Source organism: Spea bombifrons, chromosome 7 (assembly GCF_027358695.1).
Source record: "Spea bombifrons isolate aSpeBom1 chromosome 7, aSpeBom1.2.pri, whole genome shotgun sequence".
Lineage (NCBI taxonomy): Eukaryota > Metazoa > Chordata > Amphibia > Anura > Pelobatidae > Spea > Spea bombifrons.
Genome location: NC_071093.1, coordinates 11419992 through 11439287, shown reverse-complemented (window position 1 = coordinate 11439287; position 19296 = coordinate 11419992). Strand labels below are relative to the sequence as shown.

Genomic DNA, 19296 nt, shown 5'->3' with positions numbered 1-19296 from the left:
AAAAAAAACAAAAAAAAACAGCACCCTAGTTTTGGAAAGTTAAGAGTCTAGTGTTTATAAAATGTGTTTTCAGACTGGGGCATCATAGCTATTTGTATGCGTTCTTGCTCTGTATAGTCGATTCGGCTCAGGTGATGAACCCTGAGACTTTATCATACAGCCTGTGGTAAATAATAAAATGGTTCAGTCTTATTAACCCAGCCAGACATTCTGTGTAATGAAAGTCTATGGAGGAACAGACTTCATTAGCATTGCCATAAAGCATCAGCTCAGCGTGGTGTTTCTGCACGGAAAGTCAAAGAGCTAGGTTTCTGTCAATGTTAACCTACAGATCTCTTCCCTGCTGAAGCAAAGAAAGCTCTTAAGGTGGCGGGACGGTCCGAGTAATCTGTACTCTTTGATCCGACAGAGATGTACACGCGGGTTGGGTAAGTAATGATTACAAGTGGCACCAAGATACTGAAAACTAAACATTCAAATAAAAGCTTCTTTAGTACATAAGATATATATGCATTTTAAATCTCAGTATGGGGGGGGGAGATAATCAAAGCCTTCACTCAAATAATAAATGTAGCAGAATAAAACAAGTGTATTTCCAACAAAAAATTACATTCCAATGTTTGCAGTTCAAATTAAGTTTATTCTGTCACACAGCAAGTCTACTTATATACTTCCCAAGTACACCATGATGCAAATTATAATACTCCAAACGGCGTGTAAAAAAGCGCATGGGGCATAAAATTGCAATGTGAGCAAGAACCGTGTGGTGTAAATTTCGAAAAACCCCTTTGGGAAACATATCTATATCTATATCTATATAGATATATATATATACACACACACATATATACACACACACACAAACTTAAATGTGTCAATTAGGCCTTGCCTAAACATATAGAAAAGCCAACATGAACGAAAACATACACAAGCGTCGCACTCCGGTAAGTAATTGTAAAGTGCTTTAATGTGCAATGAAGTGCCAACGAGAACGCGCCGTAACACAAAGCTTAACACGTTTCAGGCCTTAGGTGGCTTTACTCATAAACAGCGATAGTAAAGTCAACCCTACAGTTCTAGTACATGGGTACAAATCTCATCTGGCAGCTGGACTGCTGTAGGGGCCGACTGTATGGATGTCTGTGAGGGTCTAAATGTCTTTATGTTTCTTTCATACAACATGCACCAATGTCTGCCTTCCTTAATGAAGGAACAGCACTTAGTCCCTTATCAACTGAAAGCCTCATGGATCACTTTTCAGAAATTAGTCTGTCGCTAGAAACGGGGGTCTGGCTTACTATCTCTTTAAAACAGCAACACAAAACACATCTGTTCTACAGAAGGAAGACCACCCCAGTAAGAGACATTCTCCTCCGTACATCAATAATTTTAACTCAGAACAGGAAGTGCTTTTTGGAGGGTAATTCAATCAATCTTGAAAGGGGTATTTATTGGGGTGGGGGCTTCCGGAACAGTAATGTAGGCTGAAAACTTACTGGAGGAGAAACCCTCCACCTTTCAAAATGTAAAAATGTATTTAAGTGTTCCCCATGCTGACATACATAATGATTGATTGTTACAGCGCCGTCATAGTCTGCAGAGATGTACAATGGGTAAACATGCAATGCACTTCTTAATGTCTTAACCAACTTGGACTTCTAGAGACAGAAGGTACAAGGTGGCTCTGCTGAAATGTAGAAACTAATAATAATGCACTCTTTAAAGGTAGAACACTTAATCCAACCACTGTATATCAACTAACAGAATCATGTAGACACATATAGGCCGAAAGGGAAATGAGCTTTCATGTCTACGTTTAACGATACGTGTTCTCCAGCAGTAGGGGTAGATCTTATCTTCGAAACCCTTAAGTAAATTTACTTCTCTAAAGAAACGTGAAAAACTTAAGATCATCCGATACACGAGACTAACAAAACTTCAAAGGGAGGACCCGTAATAGTATAATGAACTCAAATGTGATCTGGAAAACATTTATTTTCTTAAAGCAGGCTTTCCTGATTAACGAGACAGATAGATTTCAGACAGACAGGAGAAGAACACAGAAGGTGCATGGAAGCTACTGCCGATTTCTATAAGCTGTGGTTAGTAAAGGACTAAAGAGTAAAAACTAAGAAAGGGAAAAAAAAAAAAAAAAAATTCACGGAATCCTATTTCAAGCTAACTGCTAAAATGTGTTTCTGATATAAAATCAAATGCATTTAAAAAAAAAAAAAGGCCAACAAATCCAATTTGACATTGTCTGATCTATGGAAGGGGATTTGTACCGGAGAATGCCGTCCTCTTGGACCTGCCAGCTAGTTGGCCTGCGCCAAGATAAGTCAAATCAATGTCTGTGGCACTCCTTGCTTTAGTGAACATTTCACCCCCATTTTCAATTAAAATGCACATCAGAGTCCATTTTGCATGAATTTGAATTCATTTTACTGTATTAGTATTACTCTCTAGTAACTGGAGTTAGAAAATGAGGTTTTTGCCTTGTTTAAACATCTCCCCCGCTGCTTCTACAGAAAAGCATACTTAACTACTCTTTCAATAGTAGATGAGCTGCCATTCAAAATAAAGGTGAGTACCAGCAGCCTATCATATGTACGCTAGCTGAATCTTTACATTCAACTAGCTTCCATGTGATTGGCTGCCACTACTCCCATTGATTTGGGCTACAGGGCATGAGCGGGAAGTGTACTTAAGTACACTCTACCGCCATAAAGGCAGCCAGGGAATCAGGTAAACTAGACTGCAGTCTCCTTTTCTTATACCAATGACTTAGGAACACCGTGGGAAACTGACTCAACTATGTACTAAAATAATAATACATTTTAAACTTCAACTTATGAGGAACAAGTAATCAGCAGAGAGAACACATATACCAGGTGAATTCTGATTAAAATATTTTCAGTGTTTAAAAATGCAGAAAAACTAAAATGAAAGCTATTGCACTGATGCTTCTCCTGACTGCCAATTACTGCCCCGTGGGTTACAAATACACCGAGGTCCAGTACTTTATACAGTAGGATATCCTATGAGAACAGGAGTCCCTACGAAGCAGCAGCGTGAAAGGTGATCCCCAAAACGCAAGTCCCTGCTGCGGTCAAAGGGCAGGAAAAACTACAATGAAAGTGTTAAACCGCTTCAAAACCTTCCTGAGACACACGGGTCCAAGAAGACAAAACCACGTACAAAAAGCGTACGTACCAAACGCGCCTGGCAGAGCAGTAAGAAAATACGACGGCACTCATACAGAAACAAGTGCATTGGAAAAACTGCTTTCAGGCATCCTTTTACTCTGGCAATTAAACAATAGGAGATGCGATTAAAAGCAATGAGTGTCACTAGACACTTTAGCAATAGCATTAATGTACACAGCCACTACTACAGTTTTTGGGTTCATTCTGAATGAAGAAACAAGCGATTGTCTGTAAGCGTGCAGCCACAATGTCCTCAATACCCTGCACTACAGAAAGTTCAATCTCCTTCCAAAGTAAGTCCTTAGAAATCCTCACAGACCCTCTAATTACATTAAAGCCCTCTATGGGCTGCTGCACTTGCATATAATAGACTTCTATTCAACAGAAGAGGTTACCGTGCAACATTCAACAGATTAAAAAAGCACATCTGAGAAACTGACCACCTTGAAACTGGTAGAAAAGTTAAGTGCACTGAATGAACCTCACAATACTACCGTTTCTGTTCATCTTTCAATAACACGCCCTATATTATTTGGTCAGTTCACAAGCAGAATTATAAAGCAAGAAATCAAGTTAATTAAACTCAGCTATCGGGACTTGCATTTATATATTTCGTAGGTTTAAAAAAAAAAAAAGAAAAAAAAAAGGGGCAAAGTAAAAAAAAAAAAAACAAAAAAAAAAAAAAGAAATAGCCATTTGACGAGCAGTATTTCAAACAGAGTGTTCACCCAGACAACCGGACTAAGTATGGATAGGTTTCACATCTGGAGAAATAGATATAATCAAAAGAAAGCGTGAGAAAATAAGCGAACATGTGAGTGAAGCAAAGACTCAGAGTAGGCACTGTTTTTAGACTAAATGGAAAGCAGTAGTTTTAAAGCCCCCACTTTAATATTCATTGTGAAAGGGCAACACTGGTTACTGTTTTCAAGCAAGGAGGGCTGGGCTGACCCTGCGTAATGCATATCTTGATAGGTAAGAAGACTGAAGACATTATAGACGGCCAGCCAAACTCTTCCTGCGGAAGAAGCCCACTGTGCTTTGACCTTCATAATGTGCAGTCCAGGGGTTGAAGCCCAACTCTCTGGCAAGTTCTTCCTGTACTGAAGAGACCCCATCAGCAAACCCAAAACACTGACCAGCATTTGTGAGGATACATACAAGAGGACTTTGCTTATGTCATACTCCTCTTCGCTAATGTTCTCCCCTGCTGAAAACTCTGATCCTCTTTTGCAGATGACAGAGAGTTATACAAACTATAAATCTCTACACTTCACAGCGATTCAAGGTTTCCCATGCTATCCGGGCAATGCTAAGCCATCATGGACAACAATCGGTGGCGAATATCTCTGGCGTTTAAGAAAGTAAGCCATACTTACATAGGTCTAGAAATAATAGTGCAGCCTGTCAGAGGATCATTCTAAGATAACTTATGTACACCTTTGGTGGTGGGTATTAAATATTTAAATGCAGAATGGGAAATTCTAACCTAATTAGATTATGGCAAACACAAGAACCTGAAAAAAAATGTTTCCCTTTTGTTGATAACCTGTAAAACTGCCTTTGCAAACCGCATGTCAAAGTGTGGCAGTAGCTCACTGAATGTTTACATTTTTAGGTAAAGGGGTGGGGGGGGGCAACATCTTTTGTTATTCAAAAATATTCCACAATACCAGTAATATCCAAGATGTTTGGAGAGGAAAGGTAGTATCTGTGAACGGTTTCCAGAAGCTGGGCCCCATGCCCTTCACCTTGAAACGGAGGTAAAATCAGCATTTGGCTGCGAAGGGAGAAGAGAAAACAAATGTTACAGCATAGATTAGCGCACAGATATTAGAACTTGCCACAGCATGACAAAAACAATATGAGAATGCATAAGTATAACTACAAAAAAATACCGTCATACACGTGAATTTAGGATTCATCAAATCTTTTTTGGGGATAAGTGGATTTCTTACACACAGGGATGTTTTCATTTTAAAAGTATTGCTCTCCATTGACTGCTAGCGCTTAGCCTGCCCGCTGAGCCTAGAAGCTTTACGGCAGCCGGCTGGAGTCGTAGAAAAGTTAATATAAGCTTTGCGGTAACATTCTCTACATTTTGTTTGAACAATGCATGGATCAAACATTGCTTTCTTTTTAATGCATGCACATTGAGAGTGTTGTTTAAAAGAGCATGTTCAAAGAATCCCCCGGAAAAAAAAAAAAAAATAGAGAAACGCATCTACATAAACATCAAATAAGTGAAAATGTATGAAAATGCCAATAAGCTTTTCTCTTTGTTTGTAAATGCTAACTTAACCTAAGGATGAGGGAGAGCATGAAGGAAAATCCAATATATGTTTACAATACTCAATAAACGTTTATAATTCTCAATAATGATTTCCGCCACGTAATTCTGTAATATATTAGGCCAGGCTATGAGCAAGTGTTTGGTCGGCACCACGACAGCAAGTCTACTGGAAACGTGTTGTCATGATATCAAACGCATTTAATGTCAGTTTTAATTGAATAAGAAAGCATAGCAGAGATTAGTTTCTAACCAGTGGGCACAGATTTCCAACATAAAACAATTTTACTTTTACAGACAGAGAATCACTGAGATTTTAGATAAAAGGTATCCTTTTAGACTCTATAAATTATTTCTCTACAATTAAATTATTGAATTTTTTTTTCCCAATTATTTTCATTAAAACACATTAAATAAGAGCTAGAAAAGACCATTATTGCGAAATAAAAACAACAACAATTTTGGGATACCCGTTTAACCCTCAGGGCGTCAGAACAGCAAGAAATACATCAAAAATATCTGTTTATAAAGTTGTTTTTTTTCCTTTATTGAGGTAAAGACAGCTACTTACACTTACAAAAATAAGACGTCACTGCGCTTAGTGTGCCAAAAGAAATAGTAGTGCTGCCCTAATTAACAGGACCCTTTTTTTGGAGCTTTCAACAAGCTAAACACAATTAAAGCTAATACTGGGAACTTCAGTAAGATTCACTTCTGAAATAAAAGGGAAAAAGAGAAAGAAAAAAAAAAGGGGCACGTGTTACACCGCAATTACCTTACACGTGGCCGGGTTTTGTCTGGGTATACGTAGTAATTATAGACTGTCATGTAGCCCACGGTCGCGAAAAGCGTAACTCCGTCCTTATTATACTTCTCAAATCTGCAGATAAAACAGAAAGCCAAGTGGGTCAATTACAGTCGCGCTCCCATGCAGGGTCCATTTTCTTTAGCCATTCTCTGAGTGAATTTCTAGTGTCAGCCAGCTCCTCGGCGAGGGCCCGATGGGTACACCTGCTATACTCTGAATGTACAATTCACTTAATTGGTGAGCTGCAACTTGGGTAAATCAGACCTCTTTGCATCACTTCAGTGCACTTGCCTATTGTCTGTATGAATGGACGACATGTAAAAAGAAACACAGGCAAAGCTCATTTAACTGTTTAAGCTTGTATTCAGTGTTCCAGTGCACAACAGAATTTAATTCAGTGCTATTCTGAAGGTCTCCAGAAACATAATAGGAGAAAACGGTGAACCTTATAAACAATAGTTTGCTCTCCCTGGGAAAAATATTATAATGTTGCAGATTAATTGGTGACCATCAATTAAAATTCAAGCTTTGCTGAAATGGGAAGGGTCTAAGGTTGACATAGGATGGTACTTACACCAAAAAGTAGTCCCATCGTTCATCGTCCACATCAATAAAGCTAGCGGTTTCAATAAACCACATCAAAAAGGTCTGGAGTCTTTCATGGTAGTCCCGGAAGCCTGGACAGGTCATATCAGTCTAAAAAGGGCCAAAGATTTGATCATCAGCAATGGAAATAGGGTGCGGACATCCCTGATAAGTGATTTCAATAAAAATTGGCTCAAATTAGGGTCTAGGACTGTACGAACATATAAAGCCGATTACAGCTTCAACTCTGTTCATTGAGAGGACTAAAGTGCACATTTTGGTATTGACACAAACAACAAAATGGACAAAGTGAAGCAATTTGAATCTATTTGATGGGTTGTGTCGACTAATGCAACTTCAGGACTGTTTGTATATTGTATAAATTGTAACCAAATTAGACAGACTATTCCTAATAGTATTGAATAACTAAACTCTTCAAAGAAAAAATTATTTAATCATGCCTGTTTAAATTTTGTCTCATTCATAGTTTGGGCCAGAAATTCTGAAATGTCATGTGACACAAAGCAGGATTTTGTTATCTTCATGCATTAAGAATGAATGATTTTATTTGGACTGGGGAAGTTCATGTAATTATGGACTTACACGCCAGTAACCATTCCCATACCTTACATATCTGATACGTAATATCTTCACCAGCGTCTTCATTGTGTACGGTATATGTGTGTAATATTGTTCCAAAGGCTTTAAAATTCACTTCTTTTTCCAGCAAAGATATGAAATCATCAGTACCGGTACAAAAACCTGCAGGTATTATCTCTCGAACCTTGCTTTCCACATCATCTGCCTAAAAAAAAAGGGGGGGGCACTTATTCCATGACACACATTTATATATCTATCTATCTATAAACACACACGTCCTATTTGAGCATTTTTCAAATGGATATATAACTATCCTACATTAAATGACATTAAGATTGTTAAGAAGACGCTGTTACCAAAAACGGAACAGATCGGTGAAATCTCTTTATCCCCCTGTTTTTCATGTAGACATAGCTGCTGAAATATATTTTTGATGAGGGTACATGCTCCTTTGCAGTGGTTTTGTATTTACTTAATATATCATCTTTAGCCATGTAAATATGCAAACGGGACACAACAAGTAGGGCTTCACATACTTCAGACAAAAGATTAAAGCAATCAGATACTGTAACGTTCCAGTAACTTCAGCTTATACAGGAGGTGAGAACAAGCAGGTTATTAGGGGTTATCCAACTGGGAACAGGGGGCTACATTTGGTCCCTAAGGGCCTCTATATGGTACCCAATACCATCCATCCCGCCATCTTGGCTCTCAGGTTCTGCTGTACTGTACACAGTCCCTAAGACTTTCTGCATCACAATAAAAATACCAGAAAAAAATGTTTTTTGTTTTAATACATAAGAAGGCTAATGCCGTGCAATCAATAGGTTTCTGCCCAAGACTACACTCTACATAGACAAAACATCCCAGAGAACGAGGGATAACACGCGGTGTTATAAGTTTGTAAAATCCTTTTAAACATAGTTTGCCAACCTAAAAAAGGTACAGATGGTACAGGTCTCAGTCCGACATTATCATAACATGAATAATCGGTTCTGACTGCCAAGGAAACATTTTCAGAATATGTATAATATATAGAGGCCATTACCAACAATACTTTTGGGGATAGGGTCATATATGCTTTGATCTTTATTATGAAGCAGCATTTAGCAGAGACGTTTCACCCGTTTCGTGACTGGTGACGTAAATAACAGTACAGGGATTATAACGTAAAAACAGCGCATCCAGCAGAATCCTACACATAAAATACACAGAGAAAAGCATTACGGAGGCTGAAGATCTCAGTCAAGATTCTCAATTTAAGATTACAAGGAATTACAACTTTTGTGAACAGTTTTTTTTTTAATGCAGATTCCCAACAATAAAAGAGGAAATCCTGTCAGACAAACCATAATCGGAGATTAGACGTAAGCTTGTTAAACAAGCACCGTCACCCCGCAGACTGTCAGCTGAGCAGACTCCATGCTCCTTTTCAAATCCCTTAAGGCCACTTGAATGACTACATTTAATACTTGTCTTTAGCCATGAATATTTGATGAACTTTCACAATAACATATTACTGCTTCTCACCAGGCAATAAAACGTAATGAATTGGTCTCTACTTAACAAAAAACTGCGCCCCCCCTCAATACAGTCCATAAAAGCCAAGCAACATATTCAACAAAACGCGCTTGCATCCCATTCAGTGCCTTCCTTTCTCTTGGCGTAGGGAGGGCGGCTAGACAATAAAACCAGGTTTTTACTCAATGGAGTCTGCAGTGTGTTCGGCTAGAATGTTTGTATTGTATCTATTTCCACAAGGGCTCACACAAGAACACTTTGTGTTAACTTACTAAGCAGCCCTTTCACACCGTTTACATGCATGATGAGTATTAGTTCAAAACCAAGACTCTCGCTACTTGGCATTCAAAACAGGGAAATTAAGATGCTTAGGACAAAATACGCTACAAAAGGCTAATACAACACGCTACTAATTCCTGTCCTTTCAAGCATTATCCCTCTAGCTGGAGCAATGCACCTGCAGATGAATGGCACTTAATCGACATTCAGCTAACCGCGTGCGTTTTGGAACAAATGTTTGGATAAAGTAAAATTTATATTATATATATATATATATATATATATATATATATATATATATATATATATATATATATATATATATATATATATATATATACATACATACATAGACATATATATATATATATACATACACACACAGATTTTCCCAGCCCTATAAATTAGTAATAAAGCCAACAGACCGCCAGACATTGACCACATATTTTTTCACGTGCTGGTACATTTGGAAGGCTTTTCACTTATTTTCTTCACCTGTATGACCTCGAAGATATACTGATACGATTAGATTACACCACTAGTAACTGTCCTCTTTCTCATTCTTTCCAAAAAAAAAGATTTTATTTATCGCTCAATCGCCATGATGTCCATCGATCGAAACGCTTTCATTTAATTCTGACAGAAATAAATCTAGAAAATTACAAGTGATGACAGGAATTGCCACGTTTTCTTATAACAGCTCCTGTTACAGCGAGATGTGCTGAAACCGCTAGAGAATTTGAAAATGTACGGGGTCTAGGTTCTACAAAAAAAATAGGAAGAATAACACAGGCAAACAAAATACACTAAGAAGTCTTTATAAGATATATTAACAATAAGGGGATATCATGATATATATCAGTATATCTATTAAGAACATACACAGTTCTATTGTTATCACCTCCTGCTTTGTATCACATTGGTTATGTCCCCACAAACCAAATAAATAAAATATATATTCCACAGCAATTTGCAGTACTATTTAAATTCGGTAGAAAAAAAAAATTTAAGGGTGAGAACGAAAAGAACAGTTACTTGTGCAATGGAGTACAAGCTAATGTGAGCAAAATAGAGCTTTGTTTCTTCTTTAGTTCCGCAATCAAATTGTTATCAAACCCTCATCTGATTCACGAAACCTTGCAAGTGACATGTACGAAGAATTTTTCAATGCGACCTGAAAGGGTAAACTGAGTCTCTTCCATGAAAGTTTTCTCTTGGCTTGACTGTATCTAATCCACGGTAAATTATCTTAATTCCCGTGACTGATCAGGTCCTTGGAGTGTTGGGTTGTGTTACAGGACTGTAGGTATCCACATGCAGACGTGTGTGAAAACTCTGCAAAAAAGGGGATCTTTCAATTAAGCGTGATGTCGAATTGATAGACGGAGAACGCAAGTGCTGCAGAAAACCAGACAAACGGCTGGAGTGACGAGAGTTCAGATAGGGGAAAGGTTACACGAGATGATATACGGCCCTTGTATAAAACGCAGAGGTAGACCGCATCATTTCTAAACCTTGCAGAAAACGTGAAATTGTAAACAGAGTCATGAAATATCCCCAACATAGACATCAGGATAGCCACAGGGCCCAAATGCATCCGGATGTGTTGGTATACATGCTCGCAAGCACTAGTTTGGAATTTACAAATTAGCCGGAAATAGATGCGCTCAGAGCGATCAGACGATCACCAACTTTTTATACAAAAATTGTTATTTAACAACATAACATTCAGCATCAGGTAGCAATGCTTCCCCAAAGGTCAGTGTAAGAAGTGTTAGCGTTACATCTCTCCTGGTATTTGAGCAGCCCTGATAAATGTAAAACTCTCCAGCGTGTACCCATGCCATGCTTCACATGCTCTTAATTTTAATTATTTTCAGTATTGTCGAAAGGAAACGCTCATCGACTTGCAGCTAGAGTTCTAGCGCTGATTGTACACGACTAAGTAAATCATATCCAATGAATATGAATGAAAAAAGTTTTGGTTGGTAAATAAATAGCTGTCGGGGTCCCCAGCCATTTCCTTAGTGTATTAAAACATTTGAAAGGGAGAATCCAGCTGAAAGGTCCTTTAAAATTTTTACTTTGCAAATGCATGCTGGGGTGCTGCAGAACCCCGCATATGTGAACTTTCTAAATGAGCTGACCCCAAGACTCTTGAAATATTAATTCTTTAATAGCCCGTTGTAAAGAGTCTATATAGCTAACACTGTCCTCATGGAGACCTTGACTTGTCATTTAATAAGTCACCTGCATTCAAGCAGGTATATGAAAAGCTGTGCGATAAAATTAGTTTCATTTTTGGTCCATTCTTTTTTCGGACAACGAATTCCGTTTCCTGCCCTTTCGTTTCGGATGAAAGTTGAAGGGGACATTCATAAACAAAATTTGTTGTCATTCACCCTCGCATGGTGTTTCCCGGTCTCGTGGAGGATCGGGGGGACAGAGTGTGCTCAGAGACTCGGCCCTGAAAAAAACTTCCCGATGAACTTCTGCAGCTTCCGGGCACACCTTATTAGAATACTGCTGTTCCTGAGCGTTACTGCCCTAGAGGACCGGAAAAGTGACATTCATGACCCTCCGCTATGAGGTTTTATCACACACACACATTATATATACACTGACTTGCCACTTTATTAGTTATTAATTGCTTGTTAACACAAATAGCTAATCAGCCAATCACATGGCAGCAACTCAATGCAATTAGGCATGTAGACGTGGTGAAGACAACTTGCTGAAGTTCAAAACGAGCATCAGAATGGGGAAGAAAAGGGATTTAAGCGACTTCAGAGGAGAATGGGCAGACTAGTTCGAGATGACAGAAAGGCAACAGTAACTCAAATAACCACTCATTACAACCAAGGTATGCAGAATACCATCTCTGAACGCACAACACGTCAAACTTGAAGCAGATGGGTTACGGTAGCAGAAGAAGTGGCAGGTGCCACTCCTATCAGTTGAAAACAGGAAACTGAGGCTACAATTCGCACAGGCTCACCAAAATTGGACAATGGAAGACTGGAAGAACGTTGCCTGGTCTGCGACACTCAAATGGCAGAGTCAGACTTTGTAGTAAACAACATGAAAGCATGGATCCATCCTGCCTTGTATCAACGGTATCAAAAGGTGTGACATTTTCTTGGCACACTTTGGGCCCCTTAGTTCCAACTGAGCATCGTATAAACACGATGGCCTACCCGAGTATTGTTGCTGACCATGTCCATCCCTTTATGACCACAGTGTACCCATCGTCTGATGGCTACTTCCAGCAGGATAATGCAGCATGTCAGAAAGCTCACATCATCTCACACTGGTTTCTTGAACATGACAATGAGTTTACTGAACTCCAATGGCCTCCGCAGCCACCAGATCTCAATCCAATAGAGCACCTTTGGGATGTGGTGGAACGGAAAATTCGCATCATTGGATGTGCAGCCAACAGATCTGCAGCAACTGCGTGATGCCATCATGTCCATATGGACCAAAATCTCTGAGGAATGTTTCCAGCACCTTGTAGAAAGTATGCAACAAAGAATGAAGGCAGTTCTGAAGGCAAAAGGGAGTCCAAGCAAGGTGTACCTAATAAAGTGGCCAGTGAGTGTATGTATGTATGTATGTATATATATATATATATATATATATATATATACACACACACACACACACAAACACACATTATATATATACACATATATTCCATATTGTACTTTGGTACCTAGAGGGTCTCCCCATCTCCAGCCACTAGCATTTAAGTATAAACATAAGATATCCATCTTGAACTGACATCTCGTCTGCACACTTAGATAGGCAAGACTTGCACTGGGAGGTAAGAAAAGGCTGCCCTTTGCTCAACAGCTGGTTAACATCACCCTGCACTCCCAAACAAGAGGACCGTATTGCGGACGCGGGTGGTCTTGCTGGCGGTCAGGCACTGTACCTGCGGGTCCCAGTAATCCCGCGCAGTGCCGCAAGGCTGCCTTCGCGTTGCTCCCTCACAGTGTCTCTTCTCTTGCTCCGTCCATGAACACAGCAGAGTCACGTGATTTTACGTCACTTCCCGTGACTCCGCCTTGTTCCTGGGCGGGGGAAGAGATGAGACGCTGTGAGGGAGCAACGCGAGGGAAGACTTGCGGGACTGTGTGGGAAATCTGCAGTTCAGGTAAGGCGGTGGGGATGTGATTGACCACATATGTGGCGGGAGTGGGTAGGATTGGACACACATGTAGCGGGAGCGGCCGGGATTGGACAAAAAAAAGTCAGCCGGATGTAAAAAGCAGTCCCGCGCAGGGCTCTATCTGAAACTTTTGTCGAGCAATAACTGTAAGACACCTTTAGGATGCCACCCTGCATATCTCTAAGGGTTCTCTCTCCTACTGTTTACAATCCTCTTAGAACTGAAAGTTTGCTCTTTGCATATATAAGTCTAGCCTTGGATTTAAACCATATTTGGACATTTTAACCAATCTAAAGAAAGGCGGCCTTGTTGTGAAGCTCCTGCTTGATGAAATGTAGAGGCATGTGAAAAAGAAAGTACATCTCTTTGAATTCTATGGTTTTACCCTTCCCAGATTGGTGGGCAGCAATAATTTTCCCCAAGATCATTGCTGATGTCTTTCCTCTAAACTGCTAAAAATTCAGCTTTTATATAGGTGGTCACATTTTCTGATGATCAATTAATCAAGGGCATTTCATTAGCAGCACCTGTCCGCTACTTAGTTTTTCACACATGGCTTCTCCATTTTGACTTTATTTTTGTTGAATAAATCATAACATGGTGTAACATGTCATGTCTTGTTGATCTGAGGTTCTGTTTACCTAATTTTTAGACCTGCTAAGGAACAGATGATTGTTATTTATCCCGATATGTACAACTATAGAATTCAAAGATGGTGTACTTTCTACATGACCGTATTTGAGCAGCAATAATAATTTTTAGGTATAAAAATTTATACGCTAGTGTTCAGGCCAAAATTAGGTCACAGATTTTGCTGAAGGTTGCACAAGGTTCAGAAGATTTGCTGAAATACCTTATTACATTTGAAGATGAACACTTAGCCACTAAAAGATATCCAAATCTTCTTAAGACCATGCCCTTAGGGAGCAACATGGCAACATACACTTTTCTATAACTTTACATAAAATGTACTAGTAAAAACACATGTTAGTACATTACCTGAACAGAGTCAAACTTGTCATTCACTTTAGAACTGTACTGGACACGAAACATTGTGGACAGGCTTCCAGCACTGTAGTACAGCAGAATCTTTAGACCTTTATATCCAAATGCCACCTCACTGAAAAGATGAAATATTAGTAAATAAAGATACGATTAAGGTGCGAGTTTCTAACAAACACAAACTAAGAAGCTACACTACCACTGAAAAAATACACACCTACAATGTAATTGAGGAAAACTGTCCTATTTTTTCTTACTATTTGCAAATATGTGTTGCACTTTGGTATTCTTAACGATAACTCGGTATCAGATAAGTGTTTTATTCAGGAGACTAAATACTATAAAATTCGTACGACCTTCCATATGCAAAATGTAAGGCATATAAAACTTTCTTTCCTACCACAGACACATTTGTTTTAGCTTAGTAACACTGTATTTCAGTTAGGACTCACCTCCAACGTATGAGCGTATGTCCTGAAATGCAGTATTAAAGCCTTACACTTATTTAAAGTATATATCTGCAGACTTGAATTTCATTGCTAATAATTTGCCCTTCTTTATTTATTAAATATGGCTACATTTCACATCATTGCTGCTGCCCAACAACATTAGGATGAAACACAGAAAAAACTGTCACTTACTCATCCCCGAATAACTGGTGGCTGTATTCTGGATTGAAGGTCACACTGTCATCTTCAATGTCTTCTGGAAAGCGCACTAAATTGACAAGAAAGAAGGTTACAGGCCTATAGAAGCTTTCAAGACTGATGCACATCAAGGTTAGAAAGGGAACAATCACCTTTACATCTTAAGAAGACCTATTCATTAGTTACCAATAGTTTGGGTACCTTGTTATATAGCTATAATTGGTCCGGAAATTTAGTAACAGACACACTTACCTTACGTAAGCCAAGAGCTTTACCGAAAGGTGGCAAAATTACAACACCAATTAGCATCCAGTTGCGATGTCTTCACAACAGGGGAGTCGCTACACAGAATCTTTGTTACTGACATATGTGTCTGATATCTGCAAAGCTGTTCTTATTTAAATGGTTTCCAAATAATAAGATAAGTATGAGATAAGATTTACATTATGCAAGTAGAAGTAATGAAAGAGGTGCTTGCAGAAATAACATAGCAGGAACAACCCCATAAAGCTACACGTTACTTTTCAGGCAGCAACTTTAGCTCCAGTCTCTTTGAAACTTTGCGACTTTATGTATCCCCCAAGCTAGTTTAGCTGCCCTCCCAAATTCAAATTATCCCCATATTTTCCCCTAAAAAGAAGACAGCAAGTGTATTGAAATTTATTTATTTTAGGTAACCGAGGAGTGTTGTAAGGAGTATAAAGGGATTTTTAAAAACTTTTTATAGAGCTAGGTACAATGGGATTTTTTCAACTCTTTCATATGTATACTTTTTTTTTTAAACGGCATTTATTTTACCATCTATTAGAGAGCAGCACACAATGTATAGAGATCCACTTTAGGGTCTTTAATGACCCCGGGGATCTCTATTAGCCCATGGAAAAGCCTGTGATGTCACCAGTTAGGGTTCCCTAGCACAGCAATCATAGCATCCATAGTGCTTACTGCATAGCTGCTAGGACACTGTACGATCAGTCACCGAAATGCTGTGACAGGAGATCCGATCGCATCAAGAGGACTCCTCGCCGACATCAGTGAAGATCTTTCTGGAAGGAAATGCCTGACCTTCTGTTCATGCATTTAAATCCCTGCAGAATGTAATGGCGCTCAATTAGAGCGCTGTCACATTTGATCCGACAGCTCGGGGCCACAAATTTTGGCCCACGCTGTCAAAAGGCAGACCATTTAACAGCCTGATCTCCTGTTCACCGGGTGGATTTAACCATGACGTAGGAGATACAGCTTTGGTCCTCAAGGACCAGTTTTCATGACGTCACTGGTTATTAAGGGGTTAAATTAATATACTTGATTAAAAATGGGGCCAACAGAGGAAATAAAATGTAACAATGTAGGGCAGTAATAGTTGAAGAGGTTCCACAAGAAAGCAAAGACGGTAAAAATAAAGCTGTCGATTGCGCCAGTGTGGAAGTTCATAAACCAAGATATACTCACCTAATTTTAGTTTGATGGCTTCATTTGTATCACACTTATACTCCGCTAATTTCTTTTCCATAGCACTGAGACCTAAGAAAATATGAAATATTAGAAAATATGGCTTGGAAGGCAGAGCTTTGTATCAGCAGGGGGTGATATAAACCGCGATTCTTGTGCAATATATGAAAAGGGGTCTTGGTGATTGGATTGTGCCATTGGTTGCTATGGTGATAAATCCACTGATCAAACATTGCAGCAGAATCCGTTTTATATACATGGGCCCTGTGTTGGCCGGTGGATAAATATCATATAATCGGGGAACCGCATCCAGGAAAATGATTTGACTTCCATGGCCTATTCCTGCCCCACGTTTTATTTATTATGGTTGTCATATTATTACATCAAATCATGTTAGAAACTCAGGTTACAAATAATAGATACAGACAAAAGGAAACTGAAACCTCTGTGACCCGATTAATCACGAGCAGGTTGGCCTTTCAGCCCTGAGCCCTGTATAGAGCAAGCACAAGGCACGGCCTGATAGCTGACAATATGTAGGGGCGCAGAGCTTCTACCGCCTCACGTATCAAGCTCCGTGGATTTTGGCGGGAATTTTGGGACAAGGTGTAAGACGAACAGGATGTCGCGGGAAACTTTAACCCTCTTCGACCACACGAGACAGCCTGCTACCCGCATTCTCCGCTTAAGACAGCTATAAGCATGTCACCTTACTCTTATTAATGTTTGAACGACACGAATATCACCACTCCAAATTGCAACTTACCCGCCATGTCCGACCATCTGCTGTTGTGCCAGCCAAGCGGTGCGAATCGAGCCGCCAGTTGGTGACTGGAAACACATGTGTAATCACATGAGATACAACTACCCGTGAGAAATGTCTTCAGAGAAGGGCAAGTAAGCGGCCATATTTCCGTAGTATTAATCGCTGGACATGGGGGAAATACTCCACTAAAATGTCTGCTGACTTGGAGACCCAAAAGAAAGTCGAATGTAGAGTCGCGGGCTCTGGTGCTTATAGCTCTATAACCAATTCTAACGTGTTTCCGGTTCTCGTAGCATGGGAGCAAACGCTTGTTTACATCTGGTTTGTCACTGGCGGCGTGCTCTGTGAGGAAGTGCCTGCGTACCTGTGGATAGCCATTTCTACCATAAAGACCAGGTTGCCCAGCAATCTTAAAAGTTTTAATGGAAAACGATTTGTAGGGGCGGCTATGTTGCTGTCAGATATTTCGTGCCTCCGAGGTCCCCATTTCCAAGATGCTCATAATGCCCGCTATGTACATTTATCACAATCCTCTGCATCCCCAAAAGTCAATATACAGAGTATAAAAACTGCAGAAAATATGCTTATGGATTGTGTAAATAAAACAAATGAAATGCTTTACGCTGCTACATAATGGTTTTTATTGATCAAAAAGTGAGTTAAAGCCCCAATTAAAAACCCACTTGCAGATATGATTCTTGAATAAATCACCAATTCATGCTTTTCGGCCATTACTGGTATTTTACATGTACATGCGGGTTCAGGTTCGTGACTGAACTTTATGGCTCCGGCTACCTGGAGCCACACCTGCGAGATGCGGGTAGGAGGCTGTGCTGGCGTCAGGGGACACGCTATCGTTAATGGAGGAGCGGGGCATGCTGCAACCCCTTTGTTTCCCCGTACTGACCCGGAGAGTCTGCTTGTGGCGCAGCTTGTCTCTCCATTTTGTTTTTTCAGCTCACACCCAAATATATAAAGTAAGCCCGATCTGCTTTTATACTTAGAAATCTGACAGTTACCCAAAGGGGCAGCAGTGCAAGTGATTTATGCATCCCCACTCCCATATCTAATTAAATCAGTAATCGTTCACCCCATTAATGGAAATTTTCTTTATGAAGTCCCCCAAAATTATGAGAAACCATCTGGGTGGGTCTACCAGTCCTAAATACAGCTGCACGTACATTACCAGACACCTAGCGTATCACTATCTACAGCAGAGACGGAAAGCAATGCTCATTGCAGGGGGTTACTGTTTATACTGTATTTTACACATGCTGACCAGCACCTGATACCTGGGAATGTGTGAAATGTTCAGTATGTGTGTCTTATTCCTTCAGGAAATGTAAAGTTATTAGGCATGCAGATTTATTTTCATACAAATGCGTTTTCATGACGAATTTTACCGCTTTGTCCATTTGTCCGAATAACGAACCAATGAATGCAACATTGGACGAAAGAAACGGAAAACTAATGTGCATAATAAGAAAATCTCCGTTCGTTTGTTTTGTCAGCACTAATCAGCTCACTCCTGTCACATCATGCTGAGGGCTTGTCCAATGGCTGTGCTGCATCTTTCAAAAAAAAGCAGGCTAGTAATGAAGAGAGCCTATATAAGAGCAGAGCAGGAAGGGGATCCATTCATTTCTGTGCTGCATCTGAGCATTTACAGAGGGAGATTCTTCTGTGTGAGACTTGGTGAGCCTCAGCCTGTCATCTCACTGTGTCTAAGACTCTAACGTTTTTATTTAATTAAGATCATTTACCAGTCCACTACGATCCTTAACCTTAGAGTTATAGGGCTTAGCTAATTTTGACCCTCATTCTTCCATCCATTCGTCTCAAATTCCCTATTCAACGTTTTAATGCATTTTATGCATTTATTTCTTGTTTCCATGGCAACCGGAAAAACGTATTGGATTTCCAAAAACGAACATTTTGGACGAAGTCCGTCCATAGAGGAAGACGG

General features: G+C 39.7%; 1 protein-coding gene across 1 annotated transcript in view; it reads right to left on the bottom strand.

The window, feature by feature from the left end:
* HAT1 (histone acetyltransferase 1) overlaps positions 1-17443 on the bottom strand; it is a 29982-nt gene extending 12539 nt beyond the window's left edge. Inside the window, exons 1-8 of the mRNA XM_053470500.1 lie at positions 17331-17443; positions 16565-16636; positions 15107-15182; positions 14463-14583; positions 7515-7694; positions 6879-7000; positions 6272-6376; positions 4880-4986 (exon numbers count right to left, since the gene is read on the bottom strand). Coding sequence (XP_053326475.1) covers positions 4880-4986; positions 6272-6376; positions 6879-7000; positions 7515-7694; positions 14463-14583; positions 15107-15182; positions 16565-16636; positions 17331-17337 — 790 coding nt within the window. The 5' untranslated portion in view covers positions 17338-17443. The remainder of the gene's footprint in view (positions 1-4879; positions 4987-6271; positions 6377-6878; positions 7001-7514; positions 7695-14462; positions 14584-15106; positions 15183-16564; positions 16637-17330) is intronic.
* Between the last annotated feature and the right edge of the window lie 1853 nt (positions 17444-19296).